General features: G+C 34.6%; 1 protein-coding gene across 3 annotated transcripts in view; it reads left to right on the top strand.

Annotated features, from left to right (window-relative positions):
• LOC115883828 (glycine-rich cell wall structural protein-like) overlaps positions 1 to 23,343 on the top strand; it is a 40,045-nt gene extending 16,702 nt beyond the window's left edge. The window contains exons 4-13 of one of the 3 annotated variants that reach the window (XM_030902236.1): positions 6,314 to 6,346; positions 7,530 to 7,649; positions 15,676 to 15,771; positions 16,739 to 16,789; positions 16,858 to 16,905; positions 18,565 to 18,603; positions 19,344 to 19,601; positions 19,674 to 19,922; positions 20,841 to 20,985; positions 23,210 to 23,343. In XM_030902236.1, the coding sequence (XP_030758096.1) occupies positions 6,314 to 6,346; positions 7,530 to 7,649; positions 15,676 to 15,771; positions 16,739 to 16,789; positions 16,858 to 16,905; positions 18,565 to 18,603; positions 19,344 to 19,601; positions 19,674 to 19,922; positions 20,841 to 20,985; positions 23,210 to 23,219 (1,049 nt within the window). In that variant the 3' untranslated portion in view covers positions 23,220 to 23,343. Of the gene's footprint in view, positions 1 to 6,313; positions 6,347 to 7,529; positions 7,650 to 15,675; positions 15,772 to 16,738; positions 16,790 to 16,857; positions 16,906 to 18,564; positions 18,604 to 19,343; positions 19,923 to 20,840; positions 20,986 to 23,209 lie in introns of all 3 variants that reach the window. The other 2 variants (XM_030902235.1, XM_030902234.1) reach the window with 2 other exon arrangements.
• The last annotated feature ends 693 nt before the right edge of the window (positions 23,344 to 24,036 follow it).

Genomic DNA, 24,036 nt, shown 5'->3' with positions numbered 1-24,036 from the left:
AAAAATATAAATAGTTTTTATAGTACCGCATTACCGAAAAGGAACGGCATCAGCGATGACCATGAGATGAAGGTCGGTGCCACTGTATATGTAAATTTATATAGGAAATGTCATCAATCGTCATTTCCCATCCAACTGGACGCCGTTTTTTTCTGTCATACGGTAGATATATGTACAAATATTTTATCATAGAAAACATAGATATTATTTTCTCTATTTGTACCTTTTACGGAGCGATCAACATAGTAACATAGGATGACTATTTATCAGCTGTTATTACTAACGTCAAAACAAACCAAAAATTAAATAATATGATAAGTTTTTTGACGATATTTAAATTCGATTTTCAAAATAATGTGAGATAATCAAAACAAGATGAGAAATAAATGGGTTTAATCGGAAGGTTTTCTAAGTCAGTTATTGAATAAGTGTAGTAAACAATATAGGTTACGTGCTTGTAAGAAATTTTTATAAAAAACCGCATATTCATTATGATATGGTCTTGGTATGGATTAATAATTCATCGGACGTGCTTAATGTAAAACCGCTCCAGTAAAAACAGTCGCTCGGCGTAGACTATTCGCCCCCTCCCATGCATTCTCTGATTTCGCCTGATGGCGCGAGTACCGCCGATAGCTCGAAGCGCACCGAGCGCACCGATCTAATGCGGTGCGCGGGCTTACATTTATTTCAACGTAAACTGAACATTACGTGTCGCTCGCTCTCACCGATACCTATTTCGATCCGATACCTATGCATCGGATCGGACCGACCAGCAAAAGCGACATCGTACATATAGACGGCGCCGGCGTCCACTAAAACATTTCAGCCTGTAGAGGCCAGATTCCTACCTCTACGTATCTACGATAGTCGAGTCACCGCCTTCGCCGTTTCTCGCCGGACTGGTACCGATTCAGTGCGCGCACACCTTTGACTAGCTCTCGGCTGTATCTCGGAAAGTATTAGCCGTAGGGCGTACGAAAAAAAATGTTTATAACTAAAGGGGCTATGAGAAATTGCTGGAAATTATTTTCAAGTTTGTAAAACGGCCACTAGGTGGCGCAAAAAATGCTATATGGTGCTATTGAAAATAAGAAAATAGATTTTTTACAGAATTTTGCCTAGATAATGGGTACTATAAATAATAGCTTCACAATCTTCAGTAAATTTTGGATTTTTTTTGTTAGAACCATTTTCCCCTATCTGCTAAAGTAAAGTGGTGGGGGAAGGTTAGATCTATCTTTATTTAAATGTTAATAACTCCGGACTGGATGATGAGAATCCAACAAACGAGAGCTCGTTTAAAAGAGCGTTTCTTACTCTATATTACACCATAAAAATAAAAATAATAAGGTTTTGAACGTAGACGCTAGGGGGTGCTTTTTTACAATTTAACAAACATAGCACGTTTTTTCAAAAAAATTAAATACGATAGTATGTGTTATGTTAGCTGATTTAAAATAAAGTAACTATTTTTATTTTATTTTTTTGTTAGAATGGGCCTAATCAAGAGGGCTACTGATACTGTATTGTAAAAATAAGGTAATTAAGGGCTTATTTATTGGTATTTATTATAATTTTGCTAATATCTTCGGTTTGAAAGAAGATATCAAGATGCGGTTTTCGCTGACTTTTTAAGATTTTACTACTCTTTACTATCAGCTAAAATTATTTAATTTTTTTGAAAAAACGCGCAATGTTTGTTAAATTATAAGACAACGCCCCCTAGCGTCTAGGTTCAATAGTTTATTATTATTGTTTATATGGTACAATATAGGGTAAGAAACGCTCTTTTAAACGAGCCCTCGCTTGTTGGATTCCGATCATCCAGTCCAGAGTTTTTAATATTCAAATAAAAACAGATCTAACCTTCCCCCACCACTTTATTTTGGTAGATAGGGGAAAATGGCTCTAACAAAAAATATTCAAAATTTACTGAAGATTATGAAGCTGTTACTTATAGTATACCTTATCTAGGCAAAATTGTGTAAAAACTCAATTTTCTTATTTTTTGTTGCAGCCCCCAGCGATCTTTCTACAAACTTGAAAATAATTTCCAGCAATTTCCCATAGCCTCTTTAGTTATAAGTATTTTTTTCCGTAGCCGCTACGGCTAATACTTTCCGAGATACAGCCGAGAGCTATTCTTAGTGGGACACCCTGTATAATATCCTAATTTATGTTCCAAATCACAGTCATTAAATTATCATAAAGCCCTGTCATAAACCTCCAAAATTTGTTACCTCACTTCTGCACTTGTATTGGCGGTGAAAAGGCACAACTGACCACCGTATACTATCTAGGGATTATATTATATTGCGCTATAAACTTTTTTTGATCATTTCTTCTTCTTATCACGCCCTCTCCTGCCGAAGGTTGGCGATCCAAATGGCAATTGTGGCTCTGCAAACTGCAGCCCGGAAGATTTCCACAGACGAGCGTTCAAACTATCTCCTCAAATCTTTTAGCCATGAGTTCTGGCGTCTTCCTACTGATCTTTTCCCTTGCACTTTGCCCTCTATTATGAGGCGCAGTATTTCGTATCTACCACCTCTCATCACATGACCCAGGTATTGCATTTTTCTTTCCTTGATGGTGTTCAGTATCTCTTTTTGTTTCTGCATGCGCTGGAGTACTTCATTGTTGGTGATCCTTTGTACCCATGAGATTCGCAGCATCCGTCTGTATATATACATTTCGAAGGCTTCTATTCTCTTCTCGGTCTGTGAATCCAGTGTCTAGCTCTCACATCCATAGAGTAACACAGAGAAGACGTAGCATCTGGCCATTCGAGTTCTGAGATCCGCACTGAGGTCTCTTCTTGTAAAAAATGATTTCATTCTCACGAAGATTTTTCTCGCTTGCTCAATTCTTGAAAATATTTCTCTTTTCGGGTCGCACTGACTATTGATGTTAGCTCCTAAATACTTAATTGAGGTCACTTGTTCGATTGTTTGTCCCTTGACACGCAGGTGCGCATTTATTGGAGTCTTAGAAAAGACCAATAGTTTGGTCTTGGAGACATTGAGATGCAGTCCAAACATCTCACTATAGTGGACTACGGAATCTATAATGCTTTTGCAGTTCTTGTATATCGTTGGATATTATAACCGTATCATCGGCATATCTGATATTGTTTATTGGGATTCCATTGAACTTGATTCCGCCCTGGATTCGATCCAGTGCTTCTCTAAATATAGTCTCCGAGTACAGGTTAAACAGGAGCGGAGACAAGACGCAACCCTGCCGAACACCCCGTCTGATTTGTATATCTTCCGATGTTGACTGCTTCATCTCAACTACTGCCGTTTGATGCCAATAAAGTTCTGATATGAAACGTAGGTCTTGTTCGTCAACTCCGGTTGTTCTTAGAATTTTGATCATCTTCTGATGATTAACACAGTCGAACGCCTTACGATAGTCTATGAAGCATGCAAATACATTCACATTCATGTCTCTACACCTCTGTGTCATTATATTTAGGGAGAAGAGTGCTTCACGCTTTCCGAGTCCGTTTCTGAAGCCAAACTGGATGTTGTCCATCTGATTTTCGCACTTCTTGTAGATTCGAGTGTGGATGATTCTAAGAAAGGTTTTGAGGACATGGGACATAAGACTTATCATCTGATAGTCATCACATTGTGAGGCGTTGGGTTTCTTTGGCAGGGTTACGAATGTTGATTTAAGCCAATCTGACGGTATTTTGCTTGAGCTATATAATTTATTAAATAATGCTGTTACCAAATCTAGACTTCTGCTTTCGTTATCTGCAATGAGTTTAAGTATTTCAACGTTTATTTTATTGGGACCGGTAGCTTTTCCGCTTTTCTGCGCTTTTATTGCATGAACAACTTCGTCTTTGGTTATTGCTGGAGCCTTTTCATTCAGTATGTGATCTATCGGTGGTGGGGAACAGGGTCTGTCATCATTAAAAAGTGTTTCGATATATTCTTTCCATCTCACAAGCTTAGCCTTTACTCCTAGAATTATCTCGTTGTTATCGTTTCTTAGGATTGTTTCTTGGTGTTTTCTGTATCTGTTTGTAAATTCTTTTACTTTTTTATGAACATTGAAGGTGTCATACTTTGCTTGTAGTTGCTCTATTTCTTGACATTTTGTTGACATCCAGATCTCTTTCTCTTCCCGGCACTTTTTCCTAATGAGCCCATTTAAACGTTTGTATTCTGTCGGGTTTGCCTTCTGCTTCCGTCTGTCATCCATGAGGTCTAGTATTTCCTGTGTCATCCATTCCTGCTTTTTGTTGGTTGCCGTGAATCCAATATCTTTTTCCTGGATATTTGTTATTCTAGTTCTCATTCCATGTCTTTTCGACATCCTCTTCCCGTACAGGTACCTCTACCATTTCTAGTTCTTTTTCGATCTTAGAACTGATCTCTTTCTTTTTCTCGGAGTTGTTCAATAGTGCGATGTCTATTTTCTTTGCCGTTTTTTCTCTTTTAACTCTCAAGAATCTCTTGAGCCTAAAGTGCAGCACGACAGGGTTGTGGTCACTGCCGATGTCTGCTCCAGGGTAGGTTCTTGTTGACTTCATATACCTTTTGAAGGTTAGGCCGAGCAAAATTAAATCAATCTGATTCCTGACAATTTTTTTCTCCCTATCTGCAGGTGACCTCCAGGTGTACAGTCTTCTGGGGTGCTGTTTAAAAAAGGTGTTAGCGATTAAGAGGTTATTCTCTACACAGAATTGCACAAGTCTATCTCCCCTACCGTTCCTTTCGCCCAGACCGTATGCCCCTATGCTATCCCCCTCAACACCACGCCCAATTTTGGCATTGAAGTCTCCAATTATCATCGTTATCTCTCCCTTCTTTGTGAGCCGCATTACTTCATCTATTTTGTTATAGAATTCTTCGATTTCTTGATCTGGTTTGTCATTTGTTGGGGCATAAACTTGAATTATATTTAAATCTCTATGAGTTGTTTGCAGTTTTAATAGAGCCACTCTATCGCCCAAAGGGACGAAGTCTATGACTGACTGTGCCACTCTATCCGAAACTAGTATGGCTGTTCCGTATCGATGCTCTGGGTCAGTGCCGCCTGAATGATAAATATATCCATTACTTGTTCTTTGCCTGCCAGAACCAGGTCATCTAACCTCACTCAGTCCCAGTATATCAATATTCATCCTGTTCATTTCGGCCTCAGTGTTTGCCAATTTTCCAGGCATAAACAAGCTACGTACGTTCCAGGTGGCAATGCGTACTATATTGTCATATATCTTGATTTTCTCTGTGTTTCCCGGATTCTTAATAGTAGGCAACGGGGGGATTCTTCGCACCCTCTCCCCACTTAAGGGGTGCCCCGGACTGAGGGCCATTCTATCGTTTTTGTCTACCATTAAGGTTTTTGGAAAATGATTTACAGTAAGGGTTCCGTTCCTTTTCTGTACCGCAGTGGGAAGACCGTTTTCGCTGATTTAGCCGCGCTCTTCCGTGTTCGGCACTGTACAAGTCATTCTGTTCAAAGTCATTCTTCTCGCGCTATAGCCCGATTTTAGTGAAACTGCTGCCTTTCACCAGTGCAGCCGCCCATTCTGGGACAGACGCTGCGTGGGAATCTTCTTAGCTTCACCTTAATCTCTTCGAGAGCTTGCCGGCATGGATGGCCCTACCGGTAGCTACGCTACCGCCGGCATCGCTCCCATCATTTAGACACACTTTATAGCACTCACTATTCACTGTTCGGAAGCTTATACTCTATGAGGCAAAATTATATCTAGTTTACTATTAATCTTATAAATGTTGCTGGTTTATGAAGAAGAAAATGTGTGCTGCTAATGTAGAACTTTTTCCAAAGGCTGTGTCACCCTATATACGATCCACAATAAGGACAATTAGTTCACATATTCTTTCTTATACTCATTTTTTTTTTCTTTTACATCACGTGAAACTCTTGTTTAAAACACTTCAAGTATTTTATTCAATATCCTACTAATTAAGTTGGCATATTATACGAAAACAAAGGCAAATTCCTCCATGTTACTTTGTCTAGAGAGGCTCCTCGAATGTGGAATGCTGATACAACAAACAAACCACAAGTACAGGCAGGTCGATCCACACTCTGCGACACACTAAATCGATACTGCAAATTAAACTATACAGTGTGTTTTGTTTTCCTATTCGTCTTATCCATTTCAAGGTTTCTATATCATTTTAAAAATGTATCCCAATGTTGTTAGGAAGTCACAAACTAAATCAAGAATATCTTCAATTTATCTAACGTTGCCGATAATTAATTAGAATTTTCTGCATGTTAATACATAATTACTAAATTATTTGTATTTATTTTATAGGAGGTTCAGGTGGTCATTCAGGAGGATACAGTGGTAAGTTATAGTACAAATTATATTTTCAATATGCATATAGACAACTACAATAAATGTTGTGAATTCATCTATTTATAATTAGAAAAATATTATAATAGTGTGCCCCAGAAGCAAACTATATTAAGTCATAAAACATGAGAAAAACGAAGTTATTTCCTAATTACTCGGTTATTTTTATACCTATGATTGCAATATTAGGAATATAAACAACTTATTTTGAACTGAAATGAAATCCGGTGAAACCGGAAGTGATCGGAAACATTTGAACCTGTCAATCAATCCTAATTTATGTCGTATACTAACATACCAAATCTCGTTTTTTTAACTGAAAAAATAAAAAAGATATAGGGGTGAGCCACTTTTGAGACGCACCCGGTATATGTTACGGCTAAAATGGATACTTGGCTAGTTTGCAAACATTCATTTTCAAACAATTTTGCAAACAAATAGCAAAACCAACACCACCTAACCAACAAAACAACAGCGCTTTTTGCAAAATAGCTATATGTATAATAGTATCCATTTTAGCCGTAACATATACATTAGATCATTACATTATACATATATTTGCTTTAACAGTCTCTGGTTGAAAAATCGACCACCACCACCCAACTTCCTTATTTGTTAACTTTTTGAAAAATATTATTAAGAAGATATGCTCCCTTTGTGCTTTAGTTTATATATTTTTAAAGTCAATTTGATCAAACTGGAAAATAATTATTAGTACCGCCCTATAAAGGATTAACATAGTTTGCTTCTAAAATGTTCTCACACTATTGTCATTCCTGGTTATTCTCTGTTCATTCTCAGTTATTCTCTGTTCATTCTCAGTTCATTCTCAGTTATTGTATGTAAAATCTAAGTCTTAATGTTATAACTATATGTATTATGTTGTAGTCTTGAAAAATAAAATTTTAATAAACGAGGCTTCGAGTTGTGATTTTCTAATTACATGTTATTTAATTTTTATTACACATCAATAATAGAATCCCATTAAATATTAATACCTTAACCACAATATGACATTGAACAAAAATTTCTGCACATAAAATCTATGTCTCAAACAACTGGCCACAATTAAGTATTCACGGTAAATTATTTTCTTTAATTATTAGCTAGTTTATTAGGGTTTTATTGAATTTTCAAAATAATTGTTAAAAATGGTAATAAAAATGTATTTCAGGTAGTTCGTCAGGCTCTTATGGAGGTGCGGGTGGTGCCGGAACCGGAGGAGGTTTTGGTAGTGGCGGAGGACTTGGAGGGGGTGGAGGACTTGGCGGAGGCGGAGGCGGAGGACTTGGAGGTCAGTTATTAATTCACAGTGGTCAATCTGCATGGCCTCTGTAGATTGTCAAGTGTGTATAGTTATAGTATGTCCAACGACAAAATCCTTGAGAGTAATAGATGTGTTTTAATTTCATGCAAAGATGCAGCTTAATTTCAAAGTAGTTTATTTTATTTTACAAAGAAATAAGGTACAATTAATGGAAAACAGTGGCCGGTCGTAGCTCCAGCGTTAGTGTGTCGATCTGCGGAGCGGAAGGTACTGGGTTCGATCCCCAGCCAGTACGGTCACTTTATTTATTTAAATAAAAATATTTATTTATCTAAATAGAGCGACCAACGAGCCGCCACCTCAAGGAAGGCAATGGCAAACCACCTTGAGTATATTTGCCTTGTACAGCCTCTCAAATAGTGCCGTTCGGATTCGGCAATAAACTGTAGGTCCCGTGTACTTGTGAAACACTGATGACACACATCACATGTACATGCGAGAGGTAGCCGACGCTCTATGTAGAGTATGGCACTATAAAAAGAAGAATATTTGAGAAAACATGTTGGTAATTAATATTAGTGATGGGAAAACCGATGAATTTTAATAATCGAGTACTCGATTTTCTTGCGATTTTAATAATCAAACGATCACTCGAGCGAAATTTCGCTCGTATTTAAATATACGTTTTATCGCTGTCGCCGTCGCCGTCGCCGTCGCTTGTACCAGTTGTAATCGTAACGCCAAGCAGTAAGCTGCGTGCGCAGAGCGCATATTCTTTCTATGACAGTGGCAAGCGACAAGCGACGAGTATTTTCGCTTGATCATGCATCGAAGCCTTGTCGATGTAGGTGCTAAAATTTTGTCACACAGTTACGTAACAGATAACCTCGTATAGTCCTATAATTAACAATGCGGTCCCAATCAAAAGAACAATTTGTGATTTGAAGATGTTTTACCAAAAATACTGATAAAATATTGCCAATCTGCAATGTATGTAGCAAATTCGCTCGATAGGATAGCTTGCGTTGGTCGCTCGATCATAATCGAGCGATGTCGGTTATTTCAATAATCGAGAGCGAAATTTCGCCCGAGTTATTCCATCACTAATAATTAATAGGATATTTAAAATTTTAATGACTTCAAAATATGAAAAAAAGTGTATAAAACTAAAAGAATTTAATCGAGATATTTTGTTTCATCAATAATAACGGTGTGTGTTAATACAAAACAGATAAGGGTGTATGTTAAACAAAACACTATAAAATCTATAAAAAAGAACTAAAACTTTCTACATTTATTATTATAAAAATGCAGAAATATGCGCATTTATAATTTTCGGTAAACAAACGAAAGACAAATTACTACTTTCCAAGATATAGGAAAGAAAAAATATCCCAACTAGCATTTATAGTGGCAGATATGTAACTGCTACTATCAACGCCACTACAAAGTGGGCGGTGACTATCGGCGGTTACGTCGTATATTCGTAGCTGCTAAGTAACTGCGACCAAAATGGGGAAAGATTTTGAGTAGCCGGGTAGTGTCTTGGGTAGTTTTTGCCACTAAAAGAATTACTATGATGTGTTACTATAAAGTAGCCTACTGGTGAATGCGACTTATCTGTTACGAAGCTGCCTAGTCGCGGGTTCGTGGCAGCCAAGTGTTAGCCACCGACATGTGGAACTTTCGTTAAACTGTTGAACTTCATTCGCAGCGACCTCTTCATGCAATTTCACATTTCATAAAAATAAATGTCATGATGGAAAATAATTATGGCAGCCATTATTATTTTTTCAATATTTGTTATTTACCGTGCACTTTTAACGCCTTTTTTAGGTAAATTCCAGAACGCAATCAACTTTACTGAATAAAATAGTGGGTTTATATAAAAAAAATTTCGACCGCCTCTCAAAATATTTCAAATTATTATATCATTTGCAATAGAAACTCATGTTTGTAATTAAAAAATAATAATAATTTGCTTGAAACCGGGGTCAAACTTTATAATATTAGTCCACCGTCAGAAATAACAAAATAACTAAGGAAAAAAGCTTTAATCTAGGTATATTTAGCTTAAAAACGCATAATGTTTGAGCCATTTGGCTGTTCGTCTAAAAATTCATGAAAAAAATATGGCCGTTTAATCCGAAAAGTTTTTTTATAGTGCCATATGCTTCCACAAAGTACCGGGAACAATAACATATTAGGCCAATCCTACCCGTTTGGACCTTTAAAATCTTCGGATTGATAAAGTGACAATTGTAGCTATCCAAAGGCGACTTTATAGAAACAATAACTTTTTTGGAACTACATGGTCAACGATTTTTTGGAACCATAAATTGATTTTTTCCAAGAAAGTTCCCTGCGCCACCAAATTGCCACTTAATTGGAGCGTTATGGTACACCGATCGCGGCGGTGGCGACTATACATTCCATTGGTGCCACTATAACGTTCCGCCTTGTCCTTTGAAGTTATCTTTTACTTATTGTACATTTTCTATTATTAGTGTTTCTGTATTATCCAGAGCTACATGAGGTATAGAGTATTTTCGCGCCCACTCTTTTAGCTCTTGTTTTATATTGTTGTTGGTTTTCAAATTAGTTCTCCTCTGAGATTCGGTTTCAGATGAACTAACACTACACTCGTCTACAGAAACAGCTACAAAAATGTCTCAGTCACTACCTGATTTATGATGTTCGTCAGTAGGATTATAGAAAGATGTAGTTTTTGTTTCTAATATTGATGAATCGGCTCGCAGTAATTCCTTTCGTTTAATTCTGCGGTAGAAAGTACTAGAATATCTATTTTTTTTAACCTAACCTAACCGCAACTTAAATTTGTTACTATAAAGTAACAAAAATTTAATGGGGGTATTATGGTAGCACTTGTTAGTAACCCCTACTTTGAAACGTTACTATAGAGTTTTTGGTCTTTTATGGTGTCATATTCGAAGATTCGGGTAGTTCCAGCCACTTCTTTAAATTACATGTTTGCGACTTGCAATTGATAGCAATCAATAATACAAGGTGGTCCGAACTGTATTCCGGAAACTTCGGCAGCATATTTACAGATAAAAATAATTAAAAAAGTTCGTATAAATGTACGTTCTAAAATGCTTAGTTTCGGAGATACAGGGTGTAGAAGTTTCACTTTGGGTTGGGTTGGTATTTTGATTTTTTCCAAATAATTTATGAAGTAACGTCAATATTTGGATGGAAATTGGTGTCTGGGAGCACAGAATATCTAGCTACGCAACAGAAGCCTCGTTACATGTATAAAATTGTAGGTAGCAAAAGGTCTTTTAAAGCCTGTCTCCAAATCAGATATTTTGATGAGGTAGTTTCGCTACTACATAATAGAGGGCAATAAATTTAAAAGAAAACAGTTTTCTACAAACAAAATTTAAAAGAATTTTGTGCAGTGTTGCCATTGTGTAATTCATATCGTAATACTTCCTGATAAAGCCTACCTTCAAATTTGCTACATCATTTAAACATATTAAAATAGATCAGAGCTGTTTTTTTTCAATTTGCCATGTTAGTTGGAATTAAATCCCTTCCAGAATACAATCACTTCCTGACGTTTGATTGTATAATTCAATCCTGAATTTTCATTGTAATTCGGCGACAATATAATAAGTATTGTTCTACTATTATGATACCACTTCCTGACGTTCGATTGAGTTCATACCAAGTTCATATCATATAATGGGGAAAAAACGGCGTTGAATGAAATGCATATCGCTGTCATTTTATATGTAAATTTATATGGGAAATGTCATCGATCGTCTTTTTCCAGCCAACTGGACGCCGTTTTTTTCGGTATCATACGGTATTTGATATATACTATTTTTCATGGCATTACAATATTATGGTACCATGAAGCATATCAAGTGATACCATAATATAGTACCATATTACGATACATGGCGTTCAATTGGGCTTAAACTTGATATACTGTATCTTCAGTGACATTGTAATATCATGGTACCATGGAGCATATAAAGTGGTACCTTCTATAGTACCATATTTGATGACATAGCAATATTAGGTACATGACGGCAATAGGGCTTAAACTTGGGATACTACGTATTTTCGGTGACATTGTAATATGATGGTACTATGATGCATATAAAGTGGTACCTTAATATAGTACCATATTACAAACCATTTCCTGGCGTTCGATTGGGCTTAAACTTGGTATACTACGTATCTTCGGTTACATTGTAATGTGATTGTACTATGATGTATATAAAGTGGTACCTTAATATAGTACCATATTACGATACCATTTCATGGCGTTCGATTGTTCTTAAATTTGGTATACTACGGATCTTCGGTGACATTGCAATATTATGGTACCTTAAAGCATATCAAGTGGTACCATAATATAGTACACTATTATGATATCATTTCCTGGAGTTCGATTGGGCCCAAATTTGGTATACTTGCGTTTCTTTATAAAAATTTGTTTAATTAATAATTTTAATTTATTATACGAATTTTAATTTATTGTTCGATGTCGTGACAGCAACTTTTATGCCGAACTAATATATTATTAATTGTACCCGTGTCACTTTTTAAAATCTACCTAGGTCTATATAAATAACGTGGCAAACGGAAGAAATTTGTTATTATAGTATTTTTTAGTCAGTTAACGTTTTTTGTACTCCATTTTAATAAATTATTTCCATTATTATTAAACTTATATTTCATTACTAACGTTCCAGCATTAATAAATATCACTATCAATCGCCGTGTATATTATTAATTTTAAAGGTATTTTCTTAGTTAATATAACATTATAAGGTAGTGTATATTAAAAATGTATATGTTTTGTAATAATATACTTAAAACTATTTTAATAGCCAAAGGAATAATTAATATAAGTGTATCTGACAAGAAAAGAAGAATAGAAAGAAACACATACTGCATTATACACAGTAAAAAGAATGGGATGCCAATTCAAGTTTTTTTGAATCTGGCAACTGTGCATATTTAACCGAGCTACAAGGCAGTCGACGAGCCGTCGATCCAAAACCCAAAGTTCAAGATTTCTAATTATATTCTGATTATGATATTGTCGCGCCATCTAGTATTCTATTTGTGCAATTTTAGCTCCTTCATTTCGAGTATTTTTCTGTTGCGTGGCTAGATATTCTGTGCTGGGAGTCTTTTGGAATAAGAAATTTGAATGTCAATATGACTTGTAGAGGGCGCCACATGCATATTTTTTAACTGGTTTGAAGAGTAATAACTTCCTTCCGTACTTCGTCCGTATCTGTATAAAACTACTGAGTAAGAAAATATACATTTACGACGTTTTTTACGTAAAAAGATCTCTTTGTAAAAATAAAAAGTCACGGAAATGTATATTTTTCACTCAGTAGTTTTACGCAGATATGGACGGAAAGTGATTACTCTTTAAAACAGTTAAACCACATGTAGATGGCACCACCCTACAAATAGGATTCATATTAACATCAAATTTCTCATGTCGAAAAACTTCCAGACACCAATTGTCATCCAAATCTTGCCGTTACTTCAGAAATTATTTGGAAAAAATCGAAATAAAAATGAAACTTTTACACCCTGTATCTCCGAAACTAAGCATTTTAGGGCATACATTATACGAAGTTTTTTACTTGTTTTTATCTGCAGAATATGCTGTCGAAGTTTCCGGAATACAGTTCGGACCACCCGGTATAAAGGCTCAAGAATAATTACATTTAAGCCGGCACAGAGTGGGGTATTTGACACAGATAGTTGATCGAAATTATTTTTTTAATTATTGCTAATTTCAATTAAAGAGGAAATAATATGAACAAAATAAAGGATAATTCGTCGATTCTAAAAAAAGAAAGAAAAATCACTGTTCCAGTGTTTCCACGGACAATGCCACTAATACCAGTAGTAATATCGCAACTAATACTACTAATGCTACGACTAATCCGCGAGCAATGCCCATACCACTAAAGTCGCTACTAATGCTAAATTGTGTTATACTGCTAATGGCACTAATGCGATCGCTTTGTACACAACAATTCCATCGCGGTTTACACCTCGCATTAGTATATCACTGATTGGCAAATTAGAGGAAACCAAGAATGTTTTTCTCATTTTATCAGCAAAGTCGCAAAAAGTCGCAGTATTTTATTTTACTGTATGAAAGCCCAATGTTTACTAAGTAAAACGTATATAGACAATATGCTGAATTCTTCGAAATGCGCAACTAAATCTCTAAGTATAATAAAAATGTCACAAATTTAATCAAATTTTCTGAACGCCCAACTTTTAGTTGCAAAAAAAATCGTTAGTATAGAGAATATCAAAATAAATAATCCGTTTTTGTAGAATACATACCTGCAGCTTGCTGAGCCATTTTCAATCAAAACAATAATATAAACGTAAAAAGAGCACAAGAACAAAAACAATTTATAATTTTAGACATAAAATTTAGCCATTTACCTCTTATCTTTGAGAAGTAACAACTTTGACGTTTCGTTGAAACAAATGAATGCAACTAAACACACCCATAGCAACGCCATTCATTGCAGACATGATTTAACTTATCATGTATCTTTTTTTGGGAAATCTTAAACACATTTGCTTTTTCGAATTTCGATCACCTTTTTCATGCTAATACCCCACCGTGCGGCATCCCACGACGCGGGACTTGACGAATTTGGCTTGGCAAGTCAGTTCGCCAAGTGGCGAGTCAGCGAGCGTGGTTGTTTCCCACGGCGCGGTGCGTCGCGAGTGCAAATTTGCGCGCGACTGTCGACTGGACTTGTCAAGTTGCATAGTAGTGAAAACAGTGCAGTGTATATTTGTTTGTGGCAATGTGTAGTCAACATCGTTGCCATCAATGCTTTTTTATTCTATTCAAGTTTCGCCACCGTGCATTTGACACTTAAATTAGTTTCAATTCTTTTCCAACTATCATGAACAATATTTCTATTTTTGTGGTTTGGGTCCTTTGGATTCCACATTGCTGGTTCTCCTTCGTAAAGTTCCAAAAATTCTATAACCAGTTCATTTGACCACCCCATTCTTCAAAAAATAAATAAATGAGAAACTTAGTTTGCAAAAAATACACCTATCTCAACGATTATTCTGCGACGATATGAAGAACGTTACTGAGACTGCAAAACATTTTTGTTTTATACAAGCCTACGTGGGAATGGTAGGAAATGATTCAACAAGTTCAGACAAGTCAAGCTTGCGATGCTCGTTCATCCTTTGACTTGTGCCACATTTACCGACAATTGACGGGAAGACCGCGCCGAGCCGAGCCGCTCGTCGCATCGACGAGCGCTCTCATTCCCACGACGCGTGGCTCGGCAAATCGCGCGCCAAACTCGCCAAGTCCCACGTCGTGGGATGCCGGCTTTATGTGGCGTAGCACCTCGTTGGCGTATTGCTGGGCGGTACCACCAGTAGCTATCATTTTTAGTGGCACTGGCAAAGTTTACAGAATTCTGTACAAAGTAACTCATATAAATACAAATAGAAATATTATGAATATATAGTTAAAGGTAAAAATAAACATAAAAGAATTCCAGAAATTAGTAATATCAAATTTAACTTTTAATGACATAGCCTAAGAAGAGGAAAAGGCAAATTCTGTCAGCCTTAGCTGTATTTATATATAACAAAATCCGGTAACAAGCAACAAAAGGACATTAGAAGTCATCCCCAGATTAGTCAGGCGGTTAAAGAAATGTAATCTTTAGAAATAATAACTAAAGAAGCAAAAGAGTTTTAAAAATAAGATATGTATGGCATGTAAATCTCATATAATGAGGAGTTTTGTATATATCTAAGAAAATATACGGTATTCATTATTTTTTCTGCTTTCTTTCTCTTCAGAATTATCGTATGTCAAATACAAACGATTTTAGAACATTATCATTGCAATAAATTATAGATATTATTGTTACAACTATTTTATAGATAAGTAAATTGTTAAATCTGTTTAAAAATATCGTATATTATTATATCATGTTAAAAATCTACAGAAATGCAGGCTTATTTTTCATTCTCAATTTAGGTGGACATGGAGGTTCAGGAGGTTTAGGTCATGGTGGTGGAGGTTCCGGAGGTGCAGGAGGTCATGGAGGAGGAGGTTCAGGAGGCTTCGGAGGTGGTGAGTATATTCGTAAATATACAGGGTGTCCCAGAAATAAGTTCAAATATTTTAACTGGTAGTATAGTTCAACCCCAGAAACACGCCTATGAGGTTTTTTCGCGAAAAAAATATTTTGAAAATTCGAAATTTTTTGAAAATTTTTTTGGAATTTTTTTTAGTTTTTAGTTAAAAAACATAATTTCTTGATAATATGGCAACATAGGTATTAGATTAAATTTACAAGAAAGAAAGTCCTGAAAAGATCCAGTGGTTCTCAAAATTTTAGCAAAAAATCATTTTTTTTGAAATTTTCAAAGTAAAATGACTCCGTTATTTTGGACTTATTTGAAAAACGATATAGAGAAAATATGTTTCTTTTATCGAGATCTACCACCCCTTAAAATATTTGCACTTATTTCTGGGACACCCTGTATATTACTAGTACTAGTTGAAGCCTGGCGCATCCGTCACGACATGACATCAGGAAAAAAATACTTTTTTTTTAATTAAATGAAAAACAAAAAATCCAGCGACGACAGATTTTAGAATAGCCAATTAGCTATCTTTTAGTGAAAAAAGCAACTTTCTAGAGCAAGTCATTACTTCAGTAGACACGACACAGATAAACATTAACATTTTATATATGTAGATTCTTAATAATTGATGAAAAAATATTAATATGATAATTGTATTAGACGAGGGCTCACTGTTGGAATTACATGTACATTTTCTTGGTAGCCGCTGGCAAATTTGGCAGTCGCAGTCTTCTTCGCAGTCATTGGCAATCGCTTGGCAGCAAAATGATATTTTGGCAATATATGTAAATTTTTTAACCAAGTGAGACACCCCTCGGTATTATATTTGCCAATATTAAAGTAAATAGAAGAAAAATTCTTCAAATCTCTCATTTTAATAAACTGTATGAGCATTAATTATAATGACAAGTATGACACGTATGATGATTTTCTTATTCTTTAACTTACAGGTAGTGCTGGAGGTGGTGGATTTGGAGGAGGTGGGGGAGGTGGCCTTGGAGGTAATTAAGAAATAATTAAGGAAATATACAATATAAAAATGAAATAATATAATTTTAATGTTAAATAGGTGGAGGAGGTCATGGAGGATCAAGTGGAGGAAGTGGAGGATTTGGAGGTAAATTATATGACTATTTTAACTGCGAATATACTATACAGGGTCTGCGAATATACTATACGGCAATAGTGCGTCGGGCATCTGTAGCTCCTAGAATAAAATACTTGGGAATTTTGATTAAGTACAAACCTGAAGTATGTACTAGGATCTATTTCAGGAAAATATTTTAACTTCTATAGGGTGGCTCAAAAAAGTGTGAGTGGATCGGGATGATTTTTTTTAAATGGAACACCCTGTATATTATTGCATTTTTTGCTTCCTTTCAGATCACTTTACATAATCCTAAGATCCTGAGTAAATATATTTTGATAATTTCAGATATATTAATAAATAAATAAAAATTATATATTTTTAAGTCTTTCTTAAAAAAATTATTAATAATGCAAGAACTGTCCTGAAATCAAAACTATATTAGATATTTACTTTAGATAGTCTGTACTTCCTTTGCTATAAATATGGAAATCGTAAATCATACAGGATGTTCAAAATTCTACGCCAAACTTTCTAAAATATAAAATTATTTCTCTTCGTTTTTTTAAATGGAATACCCTGTATATTATTTTTTCAATAGATGGAGAATTAACAAATGAAGATTTTTTGTATTTAGAGTATTTCAAAATTTTTAACGGTTTCGCAGATATTCCTGGTTTTATATTTCATATAGCATTTTGCACAGTAAATTATTATGAAAGCCACCCAATGATTTTTTTCTCGTATTTTACCATTGAAAGCGCCATATGAAATAATACGGCGTGTATCCGCAAAACTATTAAAAATTTTGAAATACTTTAAATACAAAAAATGTTCATTTTTTAATTCTCAATCTAATAAAAAAATAATATACAGGGTGTTCCATTTAAAAAAACGAAGAAAAATTATTTTATATTTTAGAAAGTTTGGCGTAGAATATTGAACATCCTGTATGATTTACGATTACCATAGTTTATAGCAAAGTAAGAACAGACCATCTAAAGTAAATACCTAATATAGTTTTGATTTCAGAACAGTTCTTGTATTTTTAATAATTTTTTTAAGAAGGGCTGAAAAATATATATTTTTGATTTATTTTTTAATATCTCTGGAACTATCCAAATAGATTTACTTATATCTTAGGATCATGAAAAGTGATCTGAAAGGAAGCCAAAAATGCAATTATATACAGGGTGTTCCATTTAAAAAAAATCATCCAGATCCACTCACACTTTTTTGAGCCACCCTATAGAAGTTAAAATATTTTCCGGAAATACGTCCTGGTACATACTTTAGGTTTGCACTTAAACAAAATTCCAAAGTTTTTTATTCTAGGAGCTACAGATGCCCGACGCACTGGTGCCGGACCCTGTATACTCAATCTTTGACTTTCTCAGTAAAAGAAAAATGATTGTACATATTTTACATTTACAATAAGAACAATAAGAATTAATCTGTCATCTTTTAAAACACGCATGAACATAAAATGTTATAATGGAATTTTATGGATGGTTAAATTATACTATTATCCTTCCATTATATTCCCTTTAATAATTAATGTTAAAAAGAATATTATACTTAGTAATTTGTCAGTTCGTATATGTGAAGTCATTTTCTTTCCAAAATATTTATTAAAATAACCACATTATTGAGAAAAATACCTTAATTTTATTTTATTTTTTAAAACAGGTGGCGGCCATGGAGGAGGTTCAGACGGATATGCCACAGGTAAGTAATATAAATTTGTTGAAGGTTTGATTCTTAGGATTATGATCCGTAACATTATTGTTACGGACCATAATCACAAGAATTAAACGTTCAAAAAATATACAAATATCTATTGTCCAAAGAAAACTATTATCCAAATAATAATATAACTTTAGGTATAAAGCCAAGGTATAAAGCCAACTAGTACAACCTAACCTAACCTAACATTTATCTTAAAAAAAGCTAAACATTTATCTCTTCCAAAAAATTTTCTTTTATGTATGTAAATGTTTCTTTTCTGTACGAACGAGTGGGAATAGTGAAAGACACCTTGTTGGGGCTAGATTAACCATTATATTAAGCATTGTGACGATATACACATATTTTTCGATTTTGATCACTTTTTCAATACGTGGGAGAAAAGAGAACTGTCCTCTGGAATAGAAATCAGTTTGCAACTCTACTCTAGACTGCTCAAATAAGGATATATCTACTGATATAACAGTAATTTAAGCTGCGCCCATTGCTTGCAATCGAGAAAACTGTAGTGCAACCAAATGATTTGAAGTTTTGATCAGAACTCCTCTATTAAAAGGATTCGGAAACAGAAGAAGAAAATATTGGTTCGGAAGAGTTCAATAATAGTTTTAAGATAACGTTAAAATTGTCACAAAAATAGTAGAGTTAACACAATTTTATTATTAGTTTATAACGCTTACCTTATGAATCCTCTTTAAACACAACATTTTATTCTATTACAGGACAAGTGTCAATAATAGGAGGTGGCAAAGGAGGCAGTGGTGGATTCGGAGGAGGCCAAGGCGGAGGCGGCGGCGGCGGTCTTGGAGGAGGTGGAGGTCTTGGCGGAGGTGGAGGAGGTTACGGCGGGGGTAGCAGCGGCGGATACGGTGGATCAAGTGGTGGCGGATACGGTGGAGCAAGTGGAGGCGGATTTGGAGGAGCAGGGGGATACGGAGGTGGAAAAGGTTTCGGCGGAGGTGGTGGTCTTGGAGGCGGAGGTGGCCTTGGAGGTGGAGGCGGAGGTGGACTTGGAGGAGCCGGGGGTCACGGAGGTGGCCTTGGAGGTGGAGGCGGAGGTGGACTTGGAGGAGCCGGAGGTCACGGAGGTGGTTACGGTGGCTCAGGTGGATCCGGTGGGGGTGCATACAGTGGATCTAGTGGAGGTGGATATGGTGGAAAAGGACTAGGAGGTGGTCTGGGCGGAGGCGGCGGAGGTGGATTTGGAGGAGGTGGCGGTGGAGGTCTCGGTGGTGGAGGCGGTTTAGGAGGATCAGGAGGAAGTGGAGGATATGGAGGCCATAGTGGAGGTGGCGCTGGAGGTAAATATTTCATTAATAGCGCATAATCATTATAATCATTATAACCGTTTCATATTCAAATACCGCTAATATTGGAGTACAGAATATAATACGGCTAGATCGAAAAAAAAGGTGTCAAAGATGGCGGGGTAATGACAATCGATGATTCAAAAAAATATGTTTTTTTTTCAAACGTCACAAAAGTGTTAGTTTTTGCGACGTGATTCACAATATAAAAAAGTAATTTTAACGCCTAGGCATAAAGGTAAAGCACTCTTACGCCTAAGCATAAAAGTATCAAAATAAATTATTAAACTAACATAAAGTGTTAAATTCAACGAGCGTAACCATAGTTTCTCAATATATGATTATAATTAAAAACCAGGCATTACTTTTAAATATTTTTATACTATTTGGAACATTTAAAATTGTTTAAAAAATTATTTATGACGTTTGAAAAAAAAAACATATTCTATTCGGAGTAAAAATAACTTTTTGTGTCTCGCCTGTATGTCAGACATACGCAGCCTCAACACGAAAAGTCAGAATCATTTTTACTCCTAATAAAACAATATACTATTTTCTAATTTTAAACTACATTATTTAAACATCATTTTTACTCAATATAAAAATAAACAACAACATAAATTACAACCTTCTTAAAGCCAGCTGGCCGTAAGCTCCATTAATAAATAAAGAAGAGTATACGGACCAACTAAATGACGTCTAAGACTTGTCCTCGCCAAAATTAATATCGGTTTTCATTCCCCAGCCATCTATGACGCCGTTTTTTTGACAGAATTAAATTTTGAGACAGGCATTTCAGCGGTAGACATAATCAAATACATTGAACATATATCAAAAACAAATAATATTTACATTCACCAAGAATTACTTTAAAGTTTATCTCCTAAGAAGAACTTATTTGAATTACTTCAGGATATGGCGGTCATGGTGGAGGTGGTTACGGAGGCGGAGGTGATGGTGGATGTTCCGGAGGTTGTGATGGAGGAGCGGGTGGAAAAAGTGGTGGTTATGCATCTGCAAGTGCATCAGCATCAGCGTCAGCAAAAAGCGGAAGCTAGTAAGTTAATTTTTGATGATTTACTTTAAAATATACCACAAAACACAATTCTGTGTTTTGTGGTAAACAAAATAATCCATTCCAGTTTTCTTGCTTTCTTATTAGACAGTGAATGAAAAAGTTAAAACATTACTATAAGTAGCATGTAGAACAGAATGTTCTACGTTCTACATAATATAAGAAAGTGTGATGCATTTCAATCAAACTACACTAATTTTATTCATTTTATACAGGGTGTTTCAAAAACATGTGCCATCTCTCGTGGGGAGATTCCTCACGTAAAAATAAGACTTATTTTTCATAAACATAGATCCGATTGCAAACATAGAACTGCTTTGCTTCGTAGCTACAGGATGTTTAAAGTCTTAATATTCTTTCGTTTTATTATAATTTTAGTTTTCTTCCAAGTAGTTTTAGTGATTCGAATGAAATTTTGAGGGTAAAAGTCAATGGCGTAGCAAGGCGGGGGCGGAGGGGCCAGGTCGCCCCAGGCGGTGGCCCTCAAAGTACCTGTGGAGCGACAAAAATTTGTTATAAAGGCGGCAGACGGATTCTGTGGGGGCGGCAAACATCCCTCCTAGAGGCTCTCCGCCCCGGGCGCCCCTAACTCACGCTACGCCACTGATAAAAGTTACTATAAGTGCTACATATTTTAATGTTAAAAAAGTGGATATAAATTCATCAGGAACGTGCATATGGGTTATCACTGGAATATTTTTCAAAAACAAATATGTGCGCCATTGACTTTTTTTCTTTTGATATCAAAATTGTGTTGGTCGTTTAATGCTAATTAAAAGTTATCTCTTGATATTTTGTCGACTCGGCCTCCTTGATGAGATAAACGCAATTTTATTAATTATAACTAATAAAATTAAAATGAAATTAATAAATTATATATTTTACCTAATTTATTATTACATATTATTACTCCAACCTACAGCAATTTCAAATAAAAAAATAATGGTACTTAAGATAATTACAAAAAAAATAATTTTATAAAGTTTTAACATCCTATAACTCTAAAACTATGCATTACCCATGTTTATAGGAACTTTTTTTCATATCCTTTGATGAGGAATCAATGAGTACTTATTTAAAACTTTCGCATAATAATATTAGTTTTTTAAAGGCTGCTATTAGACTTGGATCAAAGCAAATTAATATAATTGCGTTTATCTCATCAAGGAGGCCGAAATCGACAAAATATCTAGAGACAACTTTTAATCGGTATTAAACTGCTTACACTATTTCGCTAACAAGAGAAAAATAAGTCAGTGGCGTACATGCTTTTTTTAGAAAAATATTCGAGTAATAACCCATATGCACGTCCCTGGTGAATATATCGACACTTTTTTAGCATTAAAATATGTCGCATTAATAGTAATTTTTACCCTCAATATTTCATTCGCTAAACGCTAAAATACTTGGAAGAAAATTATAATAAATCGAAAAAATATTAAGACTTTAACACCCTGTAGCTACGAAATAAAGCAGAATCGGACCTATGTTCATATGAAGAATAAATCTTATTTTATTGTGGGGAATCTCCCTACGAAAGATGGCACATGTTTTTTGAAACACCCTGTATGATAATATTTTTAATTTCAAATTTCAATTAAAAGTGTAATCCAAAGAAATCAATTAATATTAAAATAATAAAAATATAAACATTATATTACCGTCTAAGTTCTAATATAAAAAAGTTCTCTCTAATAAAAGTGTATTCTATTAAATTATCTACTGGTATTTATTAATAAATTCAAAATTCTTTTAAGAACTATTGGGTTGTTTGATATAATTTACTTTAAATATATGAATTATATAAATATAAAAAATAATAATTATTCCATAATTAATTAGCCCTGTCTACTTTTCTTAAACATTTCTAATTTAAGCGCATTCGCCATTTCGTCAAGATATGAAATATTATTATAGTACTTATCTTATATTACTGTCAATAACGTTATATATTTTATTTTTGGATAGACTATAGTTGTGCAGTTGATGTACTATTATTATGTGTTGCACTGACTAAATTCTCCTTCAATTTATAAAATAATTTCATAGGCAATAACTTAATAAAAGGAAGATAAAATAACGTTTATTCTATTTCTCTATGACAAAACTAGTTCTTTAAAAATAAATTAAAACAAAGAGATATTTATTTCATTTATAAAATATTTTTTTTATAATAAAAGTATTAATTAACAATTTAATGTTTCAGTGGAAGATGAGAAAAATCATTGTGATACCTCCAATCGTCCATGAGTTGCCAGTTATAATATAAGACTAGATATAAGAAAACCTATTTTTGTATTGTGTTTAAGGAAAAGTAAATAAACGTTTAATTTTGTTTAATGGTTGTTTTATTTCTTATTAAAATATTTAAAGGTCTACTAAACTTTCAAGCTTATGTTGTTTTAGTTGTAAATCATGTACCTAATAGTAATAGTCTCCTATAAATACAGGGTGAGTCTTATATTATAAGTGCAAATATTTACAGGGCTGGTAGATCTCGATAAAAGAAACAGATTTTCTATTTACCGTGTTTCAAATAAGTCCGAAATAACCAGGGTTGGAAAAAATCATGATTTAAAAAAAAACCAAAAAAACAGATTTTTTTATTTAAATCAGTTTTTTTTTTATTTAAATCAGATTTTTTTTATTTTAATTCAAAACAATATTTAAATGGGATTTCCAATTGACTAGGAATTATTTCCAATTAAAGTTCTATCCTAAATCGCTAAATCTTTATAACTCTGCCCGATACCGATAACATTAACAATTCTACGGCGCGTTTGCCATTTTTCACATCGGTCACCAATATATTCCGCAAAAAAAGTTGCTTGCTTTAGATCAAAAGGATTTTTTTTCAAACATCTCAAAAATATTAACTTTTGTCATTTTAACGCCTAAGCATAAAAGTAAAGCACTTTTACGCCTAAGCACAAAAGTACAAAAATATATTATTAAACTGATATTAAGTGTCCAATTCAACGAGTGTACAAATTGTTGCTCGACTACTACTGTTCCTATTGTTTGCAATGTTTG

Source organism: Sitophilus oryzae, unplaced genomic scaffold (genome assembly GCF_002938485.1).
Source record: "Sitophilus oryzae breed Bouriz unplaced genomic scaffold, Soryzae_2.0 scaffold_1_pilon_pilon, whole genome shotgun sequence".
Classification (NCBI taxonomy): Eukaryota; Metazoa; Arthropoda; class Insecta; order Coleoptera; family Curculionidae; genus Sitophilus; species Sitophilus oryzae.
The sequence above is the reverse complement of the archived record's forward strand: the minus strand, read 5'-3'. Positions and strand labels throughout refer to the sequence as shown.